Consider the following 26,560-nt stretch of genomic DNA (forward strand, 5'->3'; position numbering starts at 1 on the left):
AGTCGCATAAGAATTCCGAACATAACCTAAAAATCTGTGGTCTTTTAAGCACTAAATTATAAAAACTTAGTACTTCCCCTACTTTAATGATAAGTTTTTGTTTAATAGATTTTTTTTTAGATTCATAGATAGATTTATAATTGATTTGGTTATTTACCTGTGATGAGTGTCTCCTCGGTGGGATTGCGCTGATACAGGTTAGTGTTCTTCTCGTACCGTCAGGATGCTCCATACTCGGCATCCTCATTGGTCTTCTTAATCTCAACTACGTGCTTTATCCTATGGATGATTTCCTCGTGGAGGACATTGAAACACATGGCAGTCAGTGCCATGCCCGACATGATGTAAATGGAACAGAACCAGGTTGTGGTTGTAGATTCCTTCCTGATGCGCCCCAAGTCCCCGAAGCCAATTGTCGAGAGACTCATGAAGCAGAAGTAGACACCATCGAGCAGTGGCCAGCCCTCCAGACGGTACATGGCCATAGCACCCAGCCCAATGTAGATGACCATCATGCAGAGGCAGAGCAGGATGGGTGCCAATAGGCTCAGTCCGTGCATTGAGGCTTTAGACTCAGTGGCACTAAGAGAGTCAATTTCCGGGAATTGGATCTGCTTCTCGGGTGAATGGAGATTATTGTGAAGTGATCCAGAACGGACATAGTAGGGCTCCTGTAGGGCCATTTGCTGTGCCCGGAGTTCTTCCTGCTGACGCTTCTTCTTCATCCGGCGCTCCTTCTCAGCCATGCGTTTCTCATCGTAACAACAGTAGCCACAGTTGGAGCAAAGGCAGCAGCATAGGGCTCTGCGGAGAGGGAAGATTCTTCTGAATCTGTGTGAGATGTCGAAGTGCCTTTAGCATTTATCCCACAATCCCAGGCATTTTGTTTTGCTTCTTTAGATATTAAAAATCCGAAAGCTAAATACAGATTTTTTCGAGTCTGATTATAATATGAATCTATAGGGTAAGATGGGATAATTTGGAATCATGTTTAATTTGGAACTTTGAAATTTTCTAACAGTTTAGGGTGGCAAAAGGAAAAAAAAAGAACGAAGAAGTACTCTTGAATGCAAAGTCTTGTAATCCTTCCCGGTTTTCTGTTTCTCTTTGACCATCTGGAACAGTGAAGAAATCTCAAAATTCCAAAAAAGACATCATTCCAAATTACCCCATCTTACCCTAGGTTTTACTCTATGTATAATTTTTGAAAAATAAACAAACTTTCATGGAGCATTTTCCCATTTTCGGAGTCACATAATTTATTTCTCGGGTCTTTTAGTACTAAATAATTTTAGTACTAAAAATGAATATGTTTTTTAGCACTTTACTGTTTTTAAGTGCTTCTATATCAAGATGAATAAAAACAAATAACAAAGTAATAAGGTGGGCCAGATCGGGCGGGTGATGACGTAGATACTTTTTGGAGGTTATGTCAAAAATCATCTGTTCGTGACTCGCGCCAAAATCTCATGCGAATACTTTTCTATAAAATGTTGGGAATATATCAAAATTATTAGTTTAATTGTTAACAGAAATGACTATTATTATCAATTAAACTAATATTTGATGTTGTTTGTTTTTCTCATACATTTTTGCCACAAAATTCCACTGGGCAAAAATTATTTCCACGAAACCCGGCAGACCATACATTGCATGAGCAAATCACAAATGTGTCAGAACTTTCAATACTAATGTATTTTCTTTGGAAAAAACTTAGAATAAGCAAAATAATACAGAATTCTATAAATCACGTAGAATACCAAATTGATATAAAATGTCGAGTTCAGATATTCTAAACAAAAAGCAAATTAAATTTTCTATAATTTCCTAAGACTTCTACAACGGTTCTAAGGACTCATAAATCCATTTCCCCATTAAGATTTCCACATTTTTTGTTTTGTGTTAAACTAAGAAAAAAAAAAAAACAAGAAAAATCTTAAAATTAGTTTTCATTGATTTTATTAACAAAAAGCTATTTTATTAAGTTATTCTTTTTCCAACACTTTCTAAAATTTTCCTCTAAAATTGACATCGTTACGTATGTATCAGGAATGAGTTTTTTTCAGAACTGTCAAGAGCAATTCAGAAAAGAAATTTAAGGTGGCATTTGAATTCTCAACTTATGGTTCTTTCAGTACAATTTTACGACTATTTTGGATATTATATGACTTAATTTTTATCCATTATTTTTACATTTACAAGTATTTTGTGATTTTTAATCAATTTTCATGCCCCGAAACCTATAAAATGTCATCACCTGATGAAATTTTGCCAACGAGGGGAATTCACTAAGGCAAAATTGGCATTTTCTCGCCTTTAGCGAGTTTTTTTTTGAATATTGAAATACTTGAGAGATAAATATTTACTATATTCGGAATTTTTAAGAATTAATTGTGTTATTCACATAATTTCTATTCTGGATTAAAACGTGACCTGTTTTGATCATTGTAGTCTTCATTGTGGTAAAACCCATTCAATTGTTTATTCATGTATGATGTTGTACTCTTTATAAAAGATTTGGCACTTTACCGCACTTTGGAATTATCTCCCAATATTCTGATTCTTGGTCTATTTTTTAAAATTTAAATCATAAAAATATTATCAAATAATTTTTTCACAAAGAGAAAGTTACGCTAGGGAAAATGCTCTCTGCAGTTCAGACTTTACCATCTTTTTCCGGGAAAATCGAAAATTAATCTTAATTTTTGCTACACAAAAAGAATCTGTAATTCATTAAGATCCATTGCTTACCTCATTTAGTATTTAAAGTTCTTAATTTTTTGTTACAAGACAAATAAAAAAGCAATATCGATTTGTTCCAAGGCATATGGTACAATTTTTACATTCGAATGTGAAGGTACATGCCTCTGAATCTCGAACAGTTTCCGAAAATATTGGTGTCGAAACATTAAGCGAGGTATTATTTACAAGCCTGGGCCTAATACACTCATTGGAACTATCATTTTAGTGAAACAAACTATCAAAAAAAAATTTAATTTTTCTGAAGTGTTACTTTTTCTTTGGTAATAAAATTGTTGGAAAAACCATTTTATCGATATGGAGACTATAAAATCCGACGTAAAAAGAGAAATGTGGTGCTCCACGACCCCATACATTGAATTGGCCGGTAAGGCTAGCTTGCCTAGAATGCTGTGAATTTTTTTTCTGTATAGTCTATAATTTTTCAAAAAACTTAATAAAATTGAAAATTGACTAAGAAGTGTACAATGAATGCAATTTTTAAACATATTAGCTGCAAAATAAGATTAAATTTTAAAATTTAACAATGGAAAATCGATTTAAGGAAATGATTGAGTTTGATGGCATATATGGACGATATTTTATCCTAGGCAATTTTAATATCATACCCAATGTGGTCATATTAGTAAAAAGATGTTTTTTTTTTAAATCAAAATGTATCATATTATACTTATTTGAAGTTCATTAGCCGAGGAACAATAAATATATTTTCACTTATAAAGAAAATTAATTAATCTTTGCAACATTATTCGATTCTTATTTTTCTATTACAAATGTTTGACAAATCTGAGTTGTCGACACTGTACCAGTCGGGTAAAAGTATCTACGTAACTGGCGGTTCGATCTGGCCCACCTTATACTTGAAACATCTTGCTTCTATATAATCGACTTTTCTTTGTATTGGTTGTTGTCATGACTGTTTTATGGGTTTAAAATTCGGCGAGGCTAGTGGAAACAATCGAGACAGGAACCAACACGAAAAAGTCGATAATGCAGAAGTACTTGAGAACAGTAAAGTGCTAAAAAAACATGTTAATTTTTCATTGAAATAGCACCATTATTCTCTTTCATCTGTCCTAAAAACGGATATAATCTCAAATATCGTGAGGTTTTTTAGACTTGATAGGTTAAGTTCCATCTTCTTGTTCTAAAAAGTGTTATAGCTGTTTGTTCTAAAATTGAGACAGTTCGAAAATTCCTGTAGGGGAAAGTGCCCGTGCTTGATACCATTGGAAGCTTCGTAATGACTCAATTTTCTATGTTTATATGTGACTCATCGCAACCACATTTTAAAAATTATGGGAAAGTGGCCAGTTTTTAAAATATATTGCGGAGTCACGTTTATCGAGAAACATAGAAAAAATTTAGTCATTACGAAGCTTCCAATGGTATCAAGTATGGACACTTTCCCCTATGTTTTTTATGAAATTTGTTCTCCGTTGTGTTCTAAAAATTCTGTTCCCTTTTCTAGTGTAAATGAAATATTTCTATAATTTCTTCAATTTTGAACTTAACGCAGTTTACCCCTCGCCCTTGCCCCGTTGTTTTAGAGCTCTGTAATTTTTCGTAGAATTAAAAGATTTCCATAATTTATTAATTTCGTTTAGTACTTCACAATGTTTGCCTGTGTCATATTTATACATAACATTATGTTTTACTTATGTTCTAAAATGTTTTTTGATGGCCCTATTCTAATGACAAATTAAAAGGGGAAGCCTTCCCTTAAATATTTTTTTAGTACATCTGATGTGCTTTTACGTAATTGAGTTCTCTTTGTGTTGGTTCTTGTCACGACTGTTTGATGGTTTTGGAACACGACGAGGACTAGAGAAACAGTCGTAACAGGAAGTAGCACCAAGAAAAATCGATAACGCAGAAGCTCATGAGAACAGCCATGTACCAAAAAAAAATATTCATAAGAAAGATTTATGGTGTTATTTCAATGAAAAATGAACGTACGTTTTTTATCACTTTACTGATCTCAAGTGCTTCTGCATTATCGACTTTTTTATGTTGGTTGGTTCCTGTCCCGGCTGTTTTCCCTAGTTCTCACTGTGTTCTAAAAAAATCACCAGTTATGACAGGAACCAAGACAAAGAAAAGTAAAAGTCGATTATGCAGAAACATTTGAGAACAGTAAAGAGTTGAAAAAAAATTCATTTTTAATTGGAATAGCACCAAAAATACTTCTTTCCACCGGGAATTATAAAATTTCTGTAATATCTTGAGGTATCTCAAGAGGTTAATGAAGCATTTCTTAGTCGTTTTTCAAGCTATTTTATTTAAGTTAAATGCCATTTATGACAGAGTTCTAGACCAGTTTGGATCATGAACCGTAGCAAAAGAGTAAATTTTGGGGATTTAAACAGCCCCACATTCTGAGTATTCCCGATAAAAGATAAATGCCGACAAAAAAGGGTCACTCACCTTGAGAAGAATCCCCTGGCAACTCGAGCAAGAACTCCACCTGTGCTCGACAGATAGACAAGAGTGAGGGGGATACCCAGGACCGCATAAGCCAATGTCACAATGCGACCCAGAGTGGTTTTTGGAGCAATCGTACCGTAGCCTGAAAAGGTTAAAAGGTCCCCAATTAATGAAATGAATTTTAGGCGCGCCTCTAAAATCAACTTTCTGCATGAGCTTGCGTGCAAAAAACTCTTGGTTAATTTTCCTCTGCCATGAACTTGGGGGATGGAATTTTTTTTTCACCAGGCATTGCCAGTGAAAGTTTCATGTAGAGAGGACATTGTCCTACGACTATTTTTGCTGTGCTTCGGTCCTTTTGTTTACTCGATGAAGAGTTGTGAAAAGTTCACTCAGTTCTTAATTAAGCACAGTTGAGGGGAATGACAGGGGTGGAAATTCTCCGCCTCTTGTCAATTTGCTAACCTTGTGGCAGGTGAAAAATGGATGTAGAACACAGGCAAATAGGACGTGTTCACAACTCAATTTAACCGATGATTTTGCACACTCCGTGGCAACCCCAATGAACTCAATTATAATTTCCATTTTTCCATCCATACACCCTATCTCCAAAGCTTCAGTGTATAAATTTCCATTCATATTGCACCTTACTTGAAGGAATTACTGCAAGTCATGGAACCTTGAGAAAAACACATTTTAATTGATAGTTAATTATATACCATAAATTCTGTTGATTTTTCCCTTATTCAAGTAACTTTAACACTTTTTTGAATTAATTTCATTAATTTAATTGTCGGAAAAATATTACTACTATTTTTGAAGAAAAGTTTATGATTAAGTACCGTTATTTATCCAAAAAGCTGAAATAATTATATAAGAAATAAACACTTTTTATTTTTATTTCTCGTCACTAGTAGTGTAGTAATGGTTTGGACTCAAAAATCTATAAACGTTATATTTTGTCACCTAATTTTTAAATATTTTAAATAAAATATAATTAGATTAAAATAAATTAGCATGTCAGTGTACTTATTTTAAGAAATTTAAATACCAGAATTTCGGTGTCTGAGGCAATTTTTCCATTTAATTTAGTGAGTTATTATAGATTTAATTTTCTTTAAAATTTGAATTTTACTTCATTATATTGAATAAATCTGTATTCCATGGGCTAGTAAAACTTGTGCTATAAATGTACTATTTTAGACAGGTTATTAGTGCAATATTTTTAAACTTGTCGGAAATACTTGAAATTTTGATTTTTTTTCTAATACCGAATGACTGAAAATTCTCAAGAAAAAATTAGGATTTTGACCAATATATAAAATAGTCAAATTTTGCCTTGATATTGCTGTTTCAGTAGGGAAGAGCCGGCATGATCGAAACACTTTGCTTTGACTTTAAGGTATTATTTCTAAAACTCAGAAAATTATATTGAAATTTTGTATTGCTCTTTTAGTATACTCACAGACTTTATTAAAATAGCTCGATTAGTGTTTTTGTCACATTTATTTAAATATTAATCAAAGAATAACCCATTATGTCTCAAACTACCCGCCTCCATCTTTATAACCAAAATATTAAGATTTAAGGTGGTTAAAATTATCAATCTTATCAACTTGAACCTTAAAATAATTTCATTTTCTTTCATATAAAATGTGTTAATGCAAAATTAAAGATCACGATTTTTTGAATTTGTTCACATCGTTCAGATTGAAGCAAGTAATATAATAGAAGTCAGCCTTTCTATTAAAATCGCAGAGGTCATGATTTAAAATTTTTAATAAATTTTCCATCACAAGAATGAGTTCGTAAGGAAGGTGTTCGTAAATAGAATGAACGAGGCTTGAGTGAATTACAGGAAGAACAAGAACATCGAGATCCATGTACTGGGTCTTGGAGAGTGCACAATTGGTTATTCTGAGATCCAGGACAACGATAATACATAAAGTTTATAATTGACATAATGTATCTACACTGAGAAGTTTTTGTTAAAATTTAGCATTGAACTTATAAAGTACAAATTCAGAGATTAAGTATCATTTCTAAATTAAAATTTTAAAATTTTCTCATTAATTAAGATGAGCAAAAAAAAGATCATGAAGAAATAAAAGCCCTTAAAACTTAAAACTGAGGAAATCTTAAAATTCCAATTCGGAAACGATTCCGAATTACCCCATTGTATACCCAAAGTTAAAAATTATTTTTAGGCTATACTTTCTTTAAGACTTTTTTTAGATACTTATCGATCAATTGTCACATTAAAATTAACTGATATTAAGAAAATAGTAATCCTCATTATTCTAAATTTAAATAACGATTTTTAATTTAAGATTATTTAAATTTCTAGATCCTCAACTTGAAATCTTCCGTTTTTTGATAAAAAAAACATAAAAAATTTTAAAAGAAGAATGAAAAAATAAATAATTGAGGATATTGGATCAATATAGTCTTGGATAAAAACGATCAAAACCAATTTTTCACTTCTTGAAATTTGCAATGTGCTAATAAAACCATATGCAATCGACCGGAACAAGAGATTATCGGAAAGGGCCAAGTCTATACAGAATACAGAGGGGGCGGTAGTAAATACATCCCATTTCAGCGTTTTAATGTGGACCTGGACGTCGATATAGTCGTGTTATAATATCACTCGCTCGTGTTGATTGACCTATTCTAAAGATTATACAAGCAATACATAATCCAAATCGACTAAAAGCTGTTGGTAACAATTCCCATTGACAATTTTGCTCACTTTTAGCAAATCACAATGCATAATTCATCGATTGCCCCCATTTTATGAGCTTGTCTTTTCCTTTGAGATGTTTAAACGTTTTTCCGATTTTGATTTCGCCAAGTATAACCTACAACGTTTTCAGTTTAGGATACTCGAACAATGTTCATTTCTCACCGCCTGTACCATTTTGATGCTGAAAACCCATTTTTTCATACCAAGAAATTTTGGAGATGTTTTAGAGATTATCTACGTGGACATTTCAGCCATATACGAAAATATCGTTGAATAATTTCTTTTATTTCAAGGTTTTCAAAGCCAAAGGTTAAAAGGCTCTAGAGAACGTATTTCTCAACCGAGTGGTATGATATTTCGGCTCGTTGGAAAGGTCTTGGAATTTCCGATGAAACTGAATCGGTTCCAATCCGGTTTTATCCGAAAATCAATACTATTAAAACTATTTTGGGGATCTTTTCAGTGATTCATGAAATTGGTTGAGAACCGGTAAATGGTGAATGATGCAAAGTACTTTTGAGGAATAGCATCTCAAGCAAGAGTTCGAGCACTTTGCAAAACCTGGGACGCTTTATCATCCCTTTTGAGACTACTTTGTTCTCGATAGTCAGAAAACCTGGGGTCATCTGATAACTTTTTTTTTCGATATTACCGACTATTGATTCAGAAAACTTTAGTTAAACGATAGCTGCACTTTTTGTAAGTGATTGAGATATTTTTCAGCGATTACATTCTTTTAAGAGTATCACTATAAATGGCCCAACAATGCGTAAGAAGTCGATGTTTGCTTAATCTAGCGGGTAAAGATTTATCAATTCGGTGGTATCGAGAAGTTTCATCCCCCCTCTGTTTTTTTTTGGGTTATCAGTGACCCACTGGTCTTAAACCTTTAAAACCTTCATGGACCAGTATCGACAACTTCTTAGCCTTAAAAGTCACAAGTGGGAGCTACCATTTGTATTTTCTACCGAAACCGTTTTGTGATAATTATTATTCCATCATCTCGGACATGGATCTCATTATACACTAATTTAAATTCTTGTGAAATCATTAACGCCTATTGTCCTTAATTAATTAGTTGTACATTAGGAGGTATTATTATGGACTTCGTGGACGTATGGATGATACTGCCATAATATAATTTTAATCTATTCATCTATTAATATCAAAATTGCATTTATAATGACGGTTAAGGTTTGGATTAAAAAGGGCTCTTCAAGGTTTAAAATAGATTTGAGAAAACCGTTGTGGTATATCCAGCGTTTGGTGATGAAAAGCAAACAGAAAGCTCATCTGGCTATTTCCAAATTTTACGTTGCTTATAGTCCATAAGAATAACAACGTGCTGAGAGTCCAACTCGCCTCTTTCTGCCCACTTAGACCACCCCCCAGCCACGTTGTGAGTTGGGTAAACATGAAAATTGTGTTTAGTGTTGTTCTCCACCGCGATAATAAATCACCGTATTGAAATTTCCTGCAGAGTCCCAGGAAGGGAAAACCCGTTGAGCTTTTTTAAATTGGGATTAACGATGTTGTCGCGCCACTTGGGGTTGGCCCTGGGCGCTATTTCCTTGGGAAATTGAGGAGAATGAGTGTGCGTGTGGGTGCGAGAAGAATTCTAAGGGAAATCGATGGTAAATAGAAATGCGTGGGAAGGAAGGAATTTCCCACCGACTCACATTTTGCTTAAAGAATTGGCAGCAATTAGGGAGGAATTTGTCATGAAGAAATATTCAACAATGAGTTTAGTGCCTATGTTGACCATTTCTGGTGACTTCTCTGCGGGAGTTCAAAGACCTACCCTCCACAGAACACCCATCGAATCAAATTTCCTGTCCAGGGGGTGCGAGAAAGGTACAGAGAAAAAAGGGAATATTGTTCACGGCTGGAAAATGTCAGATTGCGATATTATTGAGAGATGGATTTCTTTGGTTGGGATCTTCCACGATGTCCATTTATCATTCTCGTATTTTCTCACCCCCACTGTGAGATATAAATTGCATGTTTGGTGGGTGTAAGCGTCATTTATCAGAATTCCACATACTCGCCCGTCACGTAAAACTGCTGTATGTGTTTCTTCTTGGTGCAAAATGTATTAAAACTTGTATGAGAACAAATGACTTTCTTCTTCATAAACACACCCATCTTGTTTCTTCAACTAATACAACTCCTCCTTTTAGCAAACTCAATTGAACTTTAAACTTTAAACTACAAATTTATTGCGAGATATATAAAATATTCCCAGAAAAACTTCTTGTGCACAGAATTTTAATTAGAAGAAGTGAATTGTATGGAATTTTCATGGTTGAGTTTGTGGAAAGAAGTTAGTGATGAGTTTTTCTTTTAGTTTTACGAATTCTGATTATTTCATACCTCGCATGTAAGTACTCAAAAAAGCTCTGTCCTTCTCTCACTCTCTCTGAGTGAGCTTTAGAGTACTTAAAAGAATGCTAGAGAAACCGTACAAAATCCTAAATGGATGCATTGAAAAATAAAAATAAGAATTAAATATTGAGTTCTGTTTTATTGAAGATAGCGCTTGAATATGGAACTTTTCAAAAAAAAAAAATAAAAAAAAAAGATTTGGCATAATTTTATGGATGCCAGTCAAAATTCCAAAAGCAAAATTCAAAATGGGTCGAAATTTCGAAAAGTCAAAATCGTGAAGAGACTAAAATTCCCGAATGGGTTAAAAATTCCAAACAAACCAAAATACCAAAACGCCAAAATCCCGAGACGCCAAAATCTCGAAAGCAAAAATCCTGAAAACAAAAATCCCGAATCGATCAAAATCCGAAATTAGTCAAAATCCGAAACGTTAAAATCCTTAAAAGTGAAAATCCCGAAAAGCTACAATCCCGACCGAAAGCCAAAATCCAGAAATACTTTTAATAAGTTATGACTTTTACCTATGCTTAAGACCTATCCTAAACTATTCAAAATCATATTAAACATCGAAATAAGCTGCAATAGTTAATTTACGAACATTCATTAAAATTTAATGAATTTCTTAATAGTTCTTTAAGTTGTCCAACATCAATTTTGTTTTATTTTTAAATGAACCTAATGGTGACTGAACCATTCTTTCAGTAAAGTAAAAAATATTACAAAAATTACCTCTATTTTATGTTTGTGGATTATGATTTATAAATTATATTTCAATTTTTTTTCTTATTTCTTGCTTAACCACATTATTGTTGCATTTTTACTCCTAGAATTTAAAGAAGCAGTATCAATATTTTGTATTTTTCAACTTGTTACCGGGCTAGAGGTGAAACCATAAAGAGATATCAACTTTGATCTAGTTCTGGTAAAATTTTCGTCTGCATGACCAAAAAGAGCTCTAGATGATTTTTGTTCAATCGATTTGATCAAATTTGGATTTTTTGAAACGGGTCTTGAAATTACCAGTCCCGCAGTATCAGATTCAATTAGTAAGAAATTGATAAAATCGATAAGGTACTCCTGATTAATTTATTTCTTTCCTAATATTTTGTTCTAAAGCTTGTTAACAGGCTATAGAGGCTAAATGATAAGAGATACCGACTTTCAGTCAACCGTGCCCCCCTTCAAAGGCAATTGAGTTGGTTTTCTATCTTTTTCCCTTTTCTTTTCGATGTTTTTTTTTTAATTTCTAAAAAGAAGAAAATCCCTTGATTTTTATTTCAAAAACGCTTTCAATAATTTTTTTTTTCATTTTTCAAGATATTCTGAAACGGTAATGGCAAAAATTCCGAATAGCCAAAATCTCGAAGAAATAAAATTCCGATTTTGTCGCATTTCCGAAATTCAATATCACGAATGATTCGAAATATCGAATGAGTTAAGATCCCCAAAAGCCAAAATCTTGAATGGTCAAAATCCTGAAAGAGACGAAATTATACAAAGGATAATGTAAAGAAGAAAATTGCCTTTTGCTTCTAACAAACGTGATTACAATTGCACTATGACAATTTTAAGAATTTGAGATTTTGGATTTTGGGATATTGTCGCTTGAAATTTTGACTTTCTGCACTTCGGCAGTTTTGGATTTTTTTGGCTCTCGGAATTTTGACTTTTTGGACTTCGATCTATTCGGGATTTTGCCATTATAAATTTTGGACCTTTCTGGATTTTGACTTACGAAATTTGACTTTCAGAATTTGGCTTTCGGGATTTTGGCTTATGAGATTTCGATCTGTTTGGAATTTTGCGATTCGGAATATTGGGCTTTTCTGGATTTTTGGTTTTCGATTTTTTGGTTCAATCGAAATTTTTTCTTTTGAGATGTTGATCTATGCAGGATTGTGCTGTTCGGCATTTAGACCCTTTTAGGATTTTTGCTTCAATATTTTGACTTCTGGAATTTTGGCTTTTGGAATTTTGGCTTTTCGGGATTTTGGCTCATTCGGGATTTTGGCTTTTGGGACTTCAATCTGTTCGGGATTTTGACGTTCGGAATTTTGGGCCTTTCTGGATTTTTGGCTTTTGGAATTTGGCTTTCGGTATTTTGGTTCTTTCGAAATTTTTTCATTTGGGACTTCGATCTATTCTGGATTGTGCTGTTCGGCATTTCGGCCCTTTCAGGATTTTTGCATCAGTATTTTGACTTCTGGAATTTTAGTTTTTCGGGATTTTGGCTCATTCGGGATTTTGTCTTTTTGGACTTCAATTTGTTGGGAATTTTGGGCCTTTCCGGATTTTTGGCTTTTGGAATTCTGCTGTCAGAATTTGGCTTTCGCGATTTTGGTTCATTTGGGATTTTCAGTTTTGGAACTTCGAACTGTTCGGGATTGTGCCGTTCGGAATTATAGCACTTTCGGGATTTTTGTTCCGTAATTTTGGCTTTAGGAATTTTGGCTTTGGGGATTTTGGCGTTCGGGATTTTGGCCTTTCGGGATTTTCACCGAAACCCGTTTTGGAAATAGTTTCGTGAATAGTTCAGGCGAATATTTCGTCCGCATATGTTAATAACCTTAATTCAGATATTAATTATATCCTCTATAAGACTTGAAGAGTCTTATAAGAGGAAAACTACTTATGGGGCCAAGATTTTTACACTGGCCGAACTGTGTGGCCCACCTCACAGCGCCATGATTACACACTGACTGACATCAGAGGCGATCACTGACGTATATCGATCGATTCAACATGAAGTGTTGAATCGATAACTCGACTGGAATTTAAAATTGAATTTCAAACTTCTGTTTCTAACCGCTATAATGGTGAGGTAGATACCACGCAGAACACCACTTGGCGTTGGGGAGAGGTGCGTAAGCACCAAAAATATTAGGGAAAGCTAAAGTTGTATTTCTGCGTCTTACAATCGGCCAATCCTGATAGATTCCCGTCCCCGGGAATGTAGTCTGCTCTCAGTTATGATCGATATCCTTGAATTCCTTCAGGAATTCTGCACAACAAAAGAAATAGTTCTTGGGAAGCCTTAAGTTCATCAACTTAAGCACCTCCTTCTGCCAACAGCTGAAATTTCATCCCGATGGAAATCTCTAGCATTTTCTCTGACTAGGATTCTGATTTCATCGTTTAATAGTTCTTTGGAAGCCTTAAGTCCATCAACTCAAGTACTTTCTTCTGCCAGATGCAATTTCACTCCGATGGAAATCCCTAGCATTTCCTTCTGCCTAGGATTCTAATTTCATCGTTTGATAGGTCTTTGGAAGCCTTAAGTCCATCAACTCAAGTACTCCCTTCTGCCAAATGCAATTTCACTCCGATGGAAATCCCTAGCATTTCCCTCTGCATAGGATTGGAATTTCATCGTTTCGGAAATCTGGAGTCTGTCAACTCAAGCATCTCCTCTACTGATATTCTTCAATGGCTGACCCTCGATAATCCGCCTGATTCGCTCACTTACCCGGCTTAGCTATTGGCTTTGATGGACATCCTTTTACTTAAAGTATCTGAGCGAGCACGCAGTAATAGATGCTACCACACAAATCCATTCACAAGAACTCAAACAGCTATCCTGCAACGAAATATCTTCTGTGAAAACAGCTAGCTACACTTCCCTTATATAAGTGTAGCACTAGATTGTGGAAGAAAACTGGATCAGTTATTACTGAACAGTCTTTTACATGAATCTAGTTGGATAACAGCATTATTCCTTGGCAAAAATCCAGGTACTCCCTACTATTAAGTTTATGATGGGCGATCTCTTGTTGTCCTTCACTATCGTGTCTGATTTTGTTCATCTACCCAAATCTGATATCACATGCAACAGCTATTGGATTCTAGTACAACGACGACAACGGAAAACTAATAAATTCTTGCTCCAACCCCTGGTTTCAAACGAATCTCTGTCGTTCTTCTTGTATGGATCACGAGACTTTTTTTTTTTTAATCTGTATTTCAGTCTTTTCAATATCCCTTCATATACTGCGCCGAAGTGATCTAGAGTTTATCACTGCTTATCTGATTCAACTAAATCCACCTCGGCCATTCCTACAACACAGCAAGAGCCATATTCAGCTTAACACTACTTCCAACACTCCAACAGCGAATCAACGAGGCAAGTACCACAAGGAAGTATTCAACATTCAAATCAATTGCAAACCCAAAATTGATACTTCTTCCAAGTCGGCTGCAATCGGTGGACCGTCAATTCTAGAACTCCCCGCTAAATCCGATTTCCTTTTTCAACGTGACTAAAAAAAAACAGAGAAGACCTGATCTCTCATCCCAGAAATTCCATCAATTAGGCTGTTCTTGAATTTCGGAAACAGTTCCCTAGAGCCCTTAATATCATCGGAAAAGAATTAAGTACATCAAATACTGAACAGTAGAACATGTTCCCCGCCCTTGAGACACAGAACAAGATATCACACTTCCACACTATACACAACTGCAACCCCAATACTTATACTATACTCTGTCCAAATTTTCAACCATCTGCTTAATACATCTATTACATCCAAACAAAATTCTCTATATCAACCAATTCTCTATAAATCTCTCGAATTATCATCGAACTTCTTATCAGGAATATTAACAGACGCCAGTCCTCCAATGACTCTGGGAAATCATCAGGAAACACAAACTCCACGCAATGAAATACAAGTATCGATATACTGTTATGTCGATAGGACTGTTGAGCCTAAAGGAGTTAGAGGGAGAAAGCCGTCCTGATGAACACTCTTCTAAGCTAATGGTACCAATCACTGTTCAGCTGGGGTGGTAATTCTGAGGGGTGCTATAACAACAACTGACCTCAAATTACGATATCGCTATAGTTCCGCTAGGTGAAGTTGAAAGTGCTCGACGAGTTATTCCGAAGCCATAATCGAATTGGCTCCTCAATCGGTGTTCACCAGCAAAGCGAAGAGGACGCCGGATGCGTGGCTGTCCTGGAATGGGCAATAGGCTTCATTCCAGGAAGTTAACGATGAAGAGAGCTCCAGCATGTTCTGGTGTAGAGCTTGTAGCATTATGTCACAATACAGTAATCCGGGAATATTTGCACATGCACTGTCACCGTACAAGTTCATGCCAATGATGATAATCTATTACTAAATAAATTCACCGTTCGGACTCTAAATGTAGGTTCTCTTCCTGTCCACCAATGAGCTGAGGATATGCATCCGAATTATCAAGAGAATATTCCGGAACCAGGCCATCCAATCATTAAACAAAAAAAAAACTGCAACGTCTAATCCTGAACCTTCAGCAAGTCATCATTTGTCACAATTTCTATGACAGGCCAACTCTTCTGAAGCGCCCCACCACCAATTTCTCAAAAAAAAAAAAAATTGAACGATCACGGTAATGCCGCTGTTGTGGACATCGAAAATACTTTAGAGGATAACAGACAACTCAGAACTTCCAAAATAAATCCATACATCCCAGCACCTTCAGAAATTCAACCACTCTACCAAAACACTAACCATACTCCATACTGACATTCAAGTCGTTAATTTCAAACCACATTCTTTATCGTCGAACACTCAGGATCTGCAATCCCTTAATCTTGAGAACTAGGAACCAATATAAAAAAAATTGAAGAAAATCAGAAACCACATTCAGAATTTCACCCAATCCCAACAATCACCTAATTAACCAATAAGTACTTCTCGAGATAAAAAAAAAGAAATAAACTCCTGACACGATCTCTCAAACTCCTGAACACTGGTCACACCAAGCCACTCGACTCCAGTTTCTCAACCATTTCACGGAAGGCGGAACAACGCCACCTTCGCCTGCCATAAATATCCCATCCTCGATTCAAAGCAATATCATTTCTTTTGTACCGCCACATCGGTAATAGTAGCTCTCCTTAGACACCTTGCAATCCACTCTACTATCTCTCATAATTCTTTGCGAGTCGTCTGGTTCTGCATATGGCCACCCATCTCCCAAGGCGTTCGTTGGAGTCCTCTCGAAGCTATTGTTTCCATACTGACCCTAGCATACCCTAGCATACCCTAGCACTTCCAGCGTATCTAAATGAACCCGTACCCATAATTTGATGACTGACGAGCCTACCCGATGGCTCCTTAGCGTCACTCTCTCTTATGAGGTACTCCATCATCATAGTATCTGGAAAAACTAAATTTAACACAATAATTTAAGTATACATTACACCCGTGTGTCATCAGCACACGATACTCAATCGTCGATACCATGGACTAAATGATCTTATTTGCACACTTTCCACATTTTGTTCATTTTGTTAACAATTCACTCTCGGATGGAAATGACAATAGACTACTACTACTAATTGAACTGCAATGACTGCGAGCTTTACGTGGAAATTATAAGGAATTTACGATCGTAGGACATACAAATCAAAGGAGTATTCTCTAAAGAAGTGAACGGAATTTTTCCACGCCACTTACAATCCATAGAAAAATCAGAAATACTTATATTAAAACTTCAAAAATTCCATTCAATGGCATTAAATATTTGTTGCACGGGCTTTTTCGAACTTCAATTGGTCTAATGACATGCATCGTGTGATTTTCTACTAATTAAGAATATATATATTTTTTTTTATACAAATACCATCACTTTAGATTATCTGACAAAATTTCAAGATTCGCTAGGACATTATAGAAAAAAAAATCTTTTATTAATTTTCTTGCATATTTCAATAAATATATATCCTGAGGGACTTCTGTTTTCCTTTCGGGAGAATGTGGTAAAATTACTTTTTAAGTCATCCCTAATTTGTTTAAAAATCATGTAAAAATTAATCACAATCACCCTGTGTGATTAATCCACCCCCCTATCAACATCGTTATTTTAGGAAATTCTCTATAGAGAATTCAAAAATCCAGCGTACAAGCGGCGCGAGCGGTTTCGTGGAGAACTACTAGCGAAATACTAGCGAATCTAGCGACAAAACACGCAAACCCCTTCTGACAGTTCCCACGCGCAGAAATTTTCTGGAATTTACCTCCGCAGTTTTTGTTGAAGAAATCGGGCAAATATTGAATAAAGTGCAGTGAAAAAGTGTACGAAGACTCTTTAGTAAGTATCTCAGCTCTCTGTTTGGTGAAAAGTGAAAAAAATGAAGTGTGTAGTGGAAAATTGTGGAAACACCCGCAATCGGAATCCTCCGCATGTAACATTCCACAGGTAAATAGGCAAATTTGTTTTTTCTTGAGAGTGTTAATTTAAGTTTTTATTATCAATGGAAAGCTCATTTAATTAGAAATTTGGTGACATAAGAACCACAAATCAGTGCTCTTTTAATAAGGAAGAAAAATGCATGAGAACATTGTGAAACATTTCTGAGCAGCATTATTGCCGGCTGTGCCAGGGTTGAATCAGGGGAACATCTCTCGCCAAAATCTTTTTTTTTTTATTGAAATCAGTATTAAAAAAAAAGTTTTATCAAAGAAGTTAATTGTTTTGCTTATAGTAAATGAGATTATTAACGTGGTTTAACCGAGCGTTTGTAAATTAGACTTATAGTGAAGGTAGGGGGAAGTCATTAAAGGGATTTTTCCAAGAAATATTAAAAACATTTTTTTTAATTAATTGCACAAGAGGGACATAGTTCATTAAATACAGTACAACGAAAGCAATATAAAAAATAAAAATATTCATGATCTCTTGAAATTTCTCTTCTCTTTATTTTAAAGTTTTTCTAATTATTGTTTTTGTAAAAAATTCTAGATTTCCGAGAAATCCCCAAACTCAAAAAGTCTGGGCTAATCGCCTCAGGCTCTCAGCTGCGGACGTGAACTATGATAAATACGTATGCAGCCTTCACTTTAAACCTGGGGATATAAAACTGACCAATGTCCGCAAGCAGGGCTTCAAATACCGCCATTGCTTGGATCCAGCCGCTCTGCCAATAGTAAGTAATATTTTTTTCTTAATCCAATATCATAAATAACAGAAATGAAAAAAATAGTTGGATTTATTGACGATTTTGACATTGGGAAATTAAAAAAAAAAAGAAATTTTTTACGTTTGTCCTACATCTTTGATAGTTTCAACACAGTTTACAACAGAATATACTATTTAATTAAGCCATAAATCCTATTAATAATAATAAGGATCATTGTAAGTCGCTCAATATTTGGACTTTCGTTTGTCCAATCTAAAAAGTAACCGATTATTATGACATTGAGTTTTCATTTGTTTTTCACTCAAAATTTTATGGAATTGTACAAATGAACAGTAAAAAAATTAAATTTTATCAACAAAAAATCTAAGTAAAAGGTGTTCATTTTATCTGCAACCATATTAGATGTTAATTATATTACTTAAATTAGACTATAATTTTCATAGGTTTAGGATTTAATCTGGCCAAAATTTAATTTTTACTGATCATTTGTTTTTGAACCAAATTTTATAGGAGAGTTAAACTTTTTAGATAAAAAATATATTAAATTAAATTACCCTTTTTTCTCTAGAATTATCATTTTTATGATACTTTATTATTTAGACTTTTTAAAGGATTAAATGCTTTAAAAAGTTTGAATAAATTTAGGAAAATTTCTTCTATGTGCTATTCAAAAAACTGTGATTCACGTTAATAATTTTATTTTTATATCTCAAATTTGTACTTTTTTTCTTTTTCTAAATGTTGCAATATTATTCATTTCCAATTTAAAGTATAAGTCTATTAAAATTACAGTTTAACTCTTCTAGAACGAGAAGATATTTGCAAATCTAATTACTTCAAAACAACTTTTTTTTTGCTGTTCACAATCTAATGGATTTCTGATTCAATTTTCCTTATTTCCAAGTAAAATTTAACACATCTCATACGTAAAATGAATGTAAAGCTCTCATAGTTTCCTCAAATAGTTTTTCTTTGCATTATTTATACACATTCCCCTCGAGTTTACCCCAATCCGAATTTGCAATGAAAGAATCACACCTCTATAAGTTGGTCTAATATTTCAAAATATCATTTAATGATTCTTAATAACTATTTCTTGAGGCGAATGTTTATGAGCATTCTAGGGACCATACGTCTTAACTTTAATTAGTTAGCAGATGTCTTAGGTTTGTTTGAAAGAATTGGAATTTATGACAAGTCTTTTCCATTACTGTGATTACAATGTTTCTATTCATTTAAAATTACTTATGTCCATTTAGTTCTTGTCCTTCTGACATATTTTCTGAAAATAAATGTACATAAACGCAGTAAAAGTAAATTTAAATGCTGTAAAATTGTGTTCTTGATGTGTTCCTTGACACGTGGTAATTGTTGGAGAGTTAACTGTTCTAACCAGTTATGAATAAGTTTTTACCAGTTTTGAATTCGAAATTCAATTGTATCCTTGTAAGCGTTGTTAAGCGACCTTTTGATGGATTAATAAATTGGTTCAAATTGGTAAATGATGCCGAAGTATTTTTAGGGTAAAACATCTAAGTCACGAGTTCGAGAATTTCCCAAAACATGTCCCCCTTTTAATTTCAATTTATTCTTTATACATGAATCTGACTGCTAGACTTGAATATCCTTAATGTCAACGTGACATTAAACTAATTCGAACCCTGTATCAAGCGATCACTATATCAAAAATTTCAAGAACCTAATTTTCGGCTTCATAATTCAGGAAACGTCCTTAATTGATGTTACCCTTCTGTATCCAAACTATTTCTAATATATAATGACCCAGATGAGCTTATGACTTGGGAGTAAAATGTGGCGTTGAGTCAATTTTACCTATTTTGGCCTTATGCTTGAGCACTAAATACTTAGTTGGTAACCTAGTATAGAGAATTGTTTAGATTGTTAATGCTAAACCTTGTGCTAATAGGCTAAAATAATATTTATATAGGACTTGACGGCAACACATGAGGAGATTGATGTGTCTGTGGCATCAAACGATGACACGGAAACATCCACCCCGCTGGTTGGATCCGAAATTGCTCACAACACTAACTTCAATGCAATCGAGGAGTTAGAAGCAAATTTTATGGTTCAAAACCTTCACAACCAGAACCAGAAATCTTCAGAACCAGAAAACAGCTCCATGAATGTGGAATCTCAGATGTTAGTCATCGGAGACCACGATGATAATGATTCTGAAATTGAATGGTTGATTGATCCTGACACTGATGACGATATGTCTGGCGAATGGAGAGTGGACAGAGATTTGGCAGCGTCCATAGATACAGAGCCCCAACCACCACATTCAAAGGCTGCAATTAGGGAGTTAAAAGCTGAAATACAAAAGTTGCAAGAGAAAGTGATGGTTTTGAAGAAAAAAAATCAGGCTCTTAATATGAAAATAAGACGACGCGATGAAAAAATCGCCAAATTACAATCGTCTTCCTGCAAATCCACTGTGAACACTGCCATTATATGTGAGCGTTGCAAGACATCCTTTTCTCTGGAATCCCTTAGTGGAGTTATTCGCCAAATTGTTGAGCGCATCTTGGCAAGAGGGGAGAGGGAATTCTTCAACGAAAAATATGAAGAAGAATTGAAATTCTTTGCCGTGCAGTTGCACTTCATTTCTCCCAAAGCGTACAGATTTTTAAGGAGTGAGCTGGATAATATTCTGCCTAGCGAAATCACCATTTTGAGGTGGCTAAGGGTCATAGATTGTCAACCTGGATTTTCGGACGAAGCCCTTACATCTCTTCAGAACTATGTGGCTAGCCAAAACCGGCTCGTGTGGTGCCAGTTGCTCTTTGATGAAATGTACATTCATCGCCATATCGACATCATCGGCGGTAAGGTGTATGGATTTGCATTTCTAGGAAATGCTTGCGAAGGGAATGGTGAAGCCATGATCAATGATGGTGATAATGGCGAGGCGACTCAGGTGCTGGTTTTTATGCTAGTGTCCATCGACATGCAATGGAAGATCCCAATAGGATACTTCCCAATTAGCAAAATGGCAGCCCCTGAAAAGTCTCAGCTCATTTATGAAGCCATAACTCTGTCCGAGAAAACCGGTGTTAAAGTTTTGGGCATTACCTTTGACGGTGCTCCGGTAAACCTGAGTGCAGTAAAGAAACTGGGTTGCGACCTTCGGAAAGACGACGGCGAATGTTACACCATTAACCATGGAGTTGGTTGTACTACGAGAGAAATATTCGTGCATCCGGACCCGTGCCACATGGTGAAGATGATTCGCAATCACTTTGCTAATCACCAGCTTGTGGACGGGGATGGTCAAGAAATTAAATTCGAGTATGTACGCCTCCTCCATGAATATCAGCAGAACAGTGGTGCCGGCATTCGTCTTAAAGGAAATAAGCTGACAGACAGTCACGTCGCATTTTCCCAAAATTCTATGAACGTCGAACTAGCTGCACAGGTGCTCAGTAAATCAGTCGCAGATGCGATTGATTATTGCAGGGTTGAACTGCGTTTGAGCAAGTTTGAAGGCAGTGAAGCCACCTCAAAATTTCTGCGAATTTGCAATGGAGCATTCGACGTTCTCAATACGCAGAACTGCACGCACAAAGGGTAAAATTTTATTTTCACTTAAATATTTTTTTATTTACTCAGGGGAGAAATGATAACTTTGGTTCTCGTTAGTATTGATTTGACACTATCGAATCTCTAATATTGTTATGTGCTCTAAATTTCCCTTCAAACTCCAGAGATGTCAATAAATCAATGACGATAATTTATCGACACTAACGACAAAAAAGTACAATTTAAAATTTCGATCGCTAATAATCGGCACTTGACACTAGCGATGCATCGCCTGGGGACAGTTATCATTTCACCTGAGGTTGTCATTAGTGTTTTTTAGATTCCATATTATTTAACTGTTTGAAAACTACTATATATGAAGTTTGTCCTAAAAATCATTTACAGGTTCAAGGCACCTATCGTGGATGAGAATTGTGAAGAAATCACAAAATTTTGTGAAGAAGCAGTTTCATACTTCACAGATCTGCACATCCGGATCCACGATAAAGCACGAGACACACAGAAGTTGCAGCCAATCTCGGATTCTCAAATAAAGACTGGGTTTATCGGATTGAGGGCCTGCTTGAGAAATCTCCCGGCTATCAGCATAAAAATGAGGGAATTTACCCAGGGAGGGTTTCTCACATACCCGCTACTCCAGGACCACCTTGAATTCTTCTTTGGAGAAATACGAACTAAGCTTGGCTGCAACACGAACCCCACGATCTACCAATTTCGCGCCATCCTGAAGCGGCTTTTGACATGTGTGCAGATGGGAAATCTGCTGGATAACACCAACTGTAAAGCACAGTCAGGAGTTATCCAAACTCTGCATGTTAAGGCCGTGATGAAGGTATGCACTTGTTTTAATTATTCAACTTTCTATGAAATATTTGTTTTGTTTTCCTACCTAATCAGGAAGGCAATATTTTGTATGTATGTCTAATTAAATCTTTATCGCTGATTTTATTAATTATAAGCTCTTATTGTATACTACCTATGTTCATAGATGAATAAATACTAGTGAACAAAGAGAATATAATTCATCAGTCCCTCGCGGTGTACTGAAAATTGACATTTTACTTCTGTAAAGTGCGTGACTAGAGCCGTTTGATTTTCTCTTCTCTCTTTCCTCATCATGCATTCTTTAAATTTTTCTCATATCACAAGTTTTACTAGGTTAGTACATTTATCTGTATATAGAGATATTATTTTGGAACAATAAAGCCTTCTTTCAATAAAACCGTTTCCGTTAAAATTATGTTCAAACTATTTCTTTTAAGTTATACTTTCATATCAGACGTCATGAAAGTTTTTTTTAATATATTATTTACATTTAAAACAACCGGAAGCGATTTGGTCCCATAGCCCGTTTTGTACTAAAATATCCGTAATCAAATTATTTAAATGCTTTTTTTTTAACGCGAAATAGGTTGAGCGTAGTGGTCACTCAGAGCCGAACGATGTCGAACTAGAACCCATTGCTGAACCTACCGATGAAGACGTCGTTGGGAAAGAGGTGTTGGCAGTTCATCTTACAGCAGATATGTTGGCATCTAAAGTAAGATTGGACTGTGAAATTTGTGTCAGTATGCGGGAAGTGAATTCTTCGTTCGTCACAAAGCTCCTCGAAGATGTGTGTGCTTTGGGAAACAAATATTTTTGCCAAAGAGTGCAGCAGATTGGCCAAGCTCATTTTCTCAAAACATACAGGGAGGACGTTTGTGTCACCCACATAATACACCGCTTCAAGAACTACCCCACGACACAAAATCTGACACACTTCATTGAAAAAAACTCACACTTCTTGACATTTCTTGAACCTGCCGTAAAGTTATTCGCAGAGAAAAGAGTGCGGGAGGAGCTGAGATTTTTCAATTCCAAAATATCTGAGCGTCAGAAACTCCATAGGCTCACTCACTTCAAAGGATTTTAAATCCAAAAGATGAGTATGTGAGATTGTGGGGAAATTGCAAGATTTTGAAACAGGGACTTCATTTTGGAGAACCACCGGGACCACCTCAGTTATGGATGTTCTCAATGAATGTTTTTATATTTTTGACCGAAAGGAATAGGCAGAAATACTTGAATGTGATATTTCTCTTCTCGCATGTCACCATAAAGAGCCCTTCTTTGGATCAAGTGGTAACACGTGATGAACATGGATTTTATGCTACAACATGCGGCGCAAAAGATCCTCGTTAGAAATAACTTGATACTGAGAAAGTTTTTTGGGAAGAAAACCGGACGTGACGTCGTTAGCATAAAAAATATTGAGAAAAAAGTATTCAAAGTGCTCATAATCCTGATGTAATAGTAGGTGAATCCCCAAAGTTTCTCTTTAAAAATCTTGCGGATGATTAAGGATACTCAGTAACAGCATGGACTTCACCATGAAGACTATCTGTGCTACCGTCGCTACTACATCTGCTGGTGCGAAGATTGCGGAAGGTCTCTGAAGCTGCCGCGGTATGACAAGAAGCTGTACAAGAAGAAGAACGTGTCTGGTCCGTCCACCTTTAAAGCAGCCGGTTAGATGAAAGGTACTTGCACATTTCCCTGATGATTGCTAAAGTACCTGGACGCACGGGATGCAACGGATCAGGTCGAAAATTTATGTCATCAGCCTCCAGGTGGGGATGAGTGTAAACGTAAGGATTGGGATGGACTGGCACTTTCTTAGAGCTGTCGCTCTGGAAGAGCGCCATTTAGTATCTGAAAATGGCTCAGCTGATGTATCATAATCTGATAGACGCTTTGCGGATGAGGAGTAGTTGTTTTACCTAGCGACAGTGTAAGAATTAACGACAAATATTACGTACTGTGCCTCTACCATTCATTGGGGAGGAGCTTCACCGGATAATTGCTGAAGAATCGCTGTGTGGTGATTAGTTATTGGACATTGTATTTTTTGCAGTTTTTTTTATGTAAAAAAAACACCCACTTTTCCAAACAGCCTTTGGCTCGGGAAGTGGTTTTTTTTCCTCTCCAATTATGTCTGACCTATTCCAAAAGCAATCGTAACAATGATATTGTAACAAATAACATACAGCCTGTGAAGGGACATTTCCATCGTTTAGTCCTGGAGGCTGGAATCAACGCTAAGACGGCGATGGACGCACGGGAAGGGGGGTAAAAAGACGAAATGCGACGAAAATAAATTGAATTGAATTGAAATTGAACTGAATCTTATAATTTCTGGCAAATCGGGTCATATCCCAGAGCACTAAGGCTATGCAATGTAGACAATCGAGTGGCCTGGCTGGAAGATAGGTCTGCATACAGAGAAAACCATATTCTTTCAGATGAGAATTCAGAACTTGGAAAAGAGTATTGATAAGGCCAAGAATATTCAGGTAAAAATTGATATACAACGGGAAAGCAGGAGCTATCAAGTAAGATCACGATTATATTTTTAATTTATTTTTTTGAATTCTTGATTCCTAGTTACATTCTTTCCTCAAATACTTTAGGTTTTATTGTTTTTTCGGTTACATCAATATTAATGTAAATGGTGTCTCGAAAAAGAGAGACAGAAAAATTAAATGATAACTGGTTGAGATTTTGTGCAATGTTTATATGATGAAACATAACAAATAAGCCCTATTGAGATGAAAATCATGTTGTAAATGATTGTTGTAGCTGATTTGTGTGACGAAACAATCATCAGATAGATCTAGCTATTCATTCTCCCTCAAAATGCTTAAATGACGCAATATTGTCAAATCAATATCTATTATGCATTTTTTCTTTGTTTTTTCCTAGATTGTGAAAAAAACTTATAATATAAATACACATCCATTTCTATGTTGCTTTGAAATATATAACCTGTGATGGAGTGTTTCTGCCGTTTTTCTCTCGAGGTTGGTTCACAAAGATAAGATGGCAGTGAATACAGAATTTGAAAGCTTATAACAAAATTATATTATTTTACGTCGGCGTCCTTAATTCATAGAATAACCCGATAGTGATGAGGCTTAGAGACCTGCACGGGTCGGGTTTTAGGGTTTTTTCCAACCCGCACCCGCAGTGAATTTGATCTGTACCCGACCCGACCCGTTGAAATTTAGTGCTATCCGACCCGACCCGACCCGCAATACAAAAATTAATACCCGTGTCCGACCCGACCCGCAAGAAATGTAAATTTACCCGTCTTTTTACTTATTAACCCGAAAAACAGTAATACGGTATTTTGGTTTCATTAACACGATTAACAAATTATTTGGCATATTTGGACAGTAAAACGATTCAATTTTACATAGTAAAATATAAAATTTCATTTTAACAAAAATAAAAACCTAAGATTAACTTTTTAAGAACGAGATGCTTTTTTTCTGACCGAAAATCAACTATAAAAAAGAAAATAATAAACAATTTTTTATCTTTATGGATTATAGGGACAAAATAGTCTAAAAATTTAAGTCATTTTTCTCACCATACCAGTAAATAATTTTCACTCTAATGAAATATGTTATATATGAATAGGGGAAACTGGGGCACCATCAAACACGGGGTACCACCAAACACTAATTATTATTTCTAGGCATTAAATAAACGAGCAGTAAAAAGTCAAATTTGGTCAGCAAAAAATTCGAAATGATCAGTAAAAAATTAAAAAATGGTCAGTAAAAAATAAAAAAAGGTCAGCAAAAAGTTTAGAAAGATCAGTAAAAAATTAAAAAAAAAACAGTGAAAACAATGAAAAGTGGTCAGCAAAAAATTAAACATAATCAGTAAAAAGTAAAAGATGATTAGTAAAAAACAAAAAGTGATCAGTAAAAAATAAAAAG

General features: G+C 35.3%; 2 protein-coding genes across 4 annotated transcripts in view; one reads left to right on the forward strand and one right to left on the reverse strand.

The window, feature by feature from the left end:
• The window catches only part of LOC129809752 (TWiK family of potassium channels protein 18), a 244,932-nt gene that overhangs the window by 3,826 nt on the left and 214,546 nt on the right, over nucleotides 1–26,560 (reverse strand). Inside the window, exons 7-8 of one of the 3 annotated variants that reach the window (XM_055859806.1) lie at nucleotides 5,188–5,329; nucleotides 158–804 (exon numbers count right to left, since the gene is read on the reverse strand). In XM_055859806.1, the coding sequence (XP_055715781.1) occupies nucleotides 219–804; nucleotides 5,188–5,329 (728 nt within the window). In that variant the 3' untranslated portion in view covers nucleotides 158–218. Of the gene's footprint in view, nucleotides 1–157; nucleotides 826–5,187; nucleotides 5,330–26,560 lie in introns of all 3 variants that reach the window. The other 2 variants (XM_055859805.1, XM_055859804.1) reach the window with 2 other exon arrangements.
• On the forward strand, nucleotides 17,380–25,190 carry LOC129809751 (uncharacterized). The gene is made up of 5 exons (XM_055859803.1): nucleotides 17,380–17,506; nucleotides 18,050–18,233; nucleotides 20,176–21,818; nucleotides 22,176–22,623; nucleotides 23,203–25,190. Exons 1-5 carry the CDS (start codon nucleotides 17,439–17,441, stop codon nucleotides 23,704–23,706), a joined length of 2,847 nt encoding a protein of 948 aa, XP_055715778.1. The 5' UTR covers nucleotides 17,380–17,438; the 3' UTR covers nucleotides 23,707–25,190.

This window comes from Phlebotomus papatasi, chromosome 1 (assembly GCF_024763615.1).
Source record: "Phlebotomus papatasi isolate M1 chromosome 1, Ppap_2.1, whole genome shotgun sequence".
NCBI classification, from domain to species: domain Eukaryota; kingdom Metazoa; phylum Arthropoda; class Insecta; order Diptera; family Psychodidae; genus Phlebotomus; species Phlebotomus papatasi.

Bases quoted from the DNA above. Each gene is read 5' to 3' on its own strand.
- LOC129809751 (XM_055859803.1), top strand. From the start codon at position 17,439: ATGAAGTGTGTAGTGGAAAATTGTGGAAACACCCGCAATCGGAATCCT. The intron at 17,507-18,049 runs GTAAATAGGCAA...AAAAAATTCTAG, and splicing joins CCGCATGTAACATTCCACAG to ATTTCCGAGAAATCCCCAAA. The intron at 18,234-20,175 runs GTAAGTAATATT...ATATTTATATAG, and splicing joins ATCCAGCCGCTCTGCCAATA to GACTTGACGGCAACACATGA.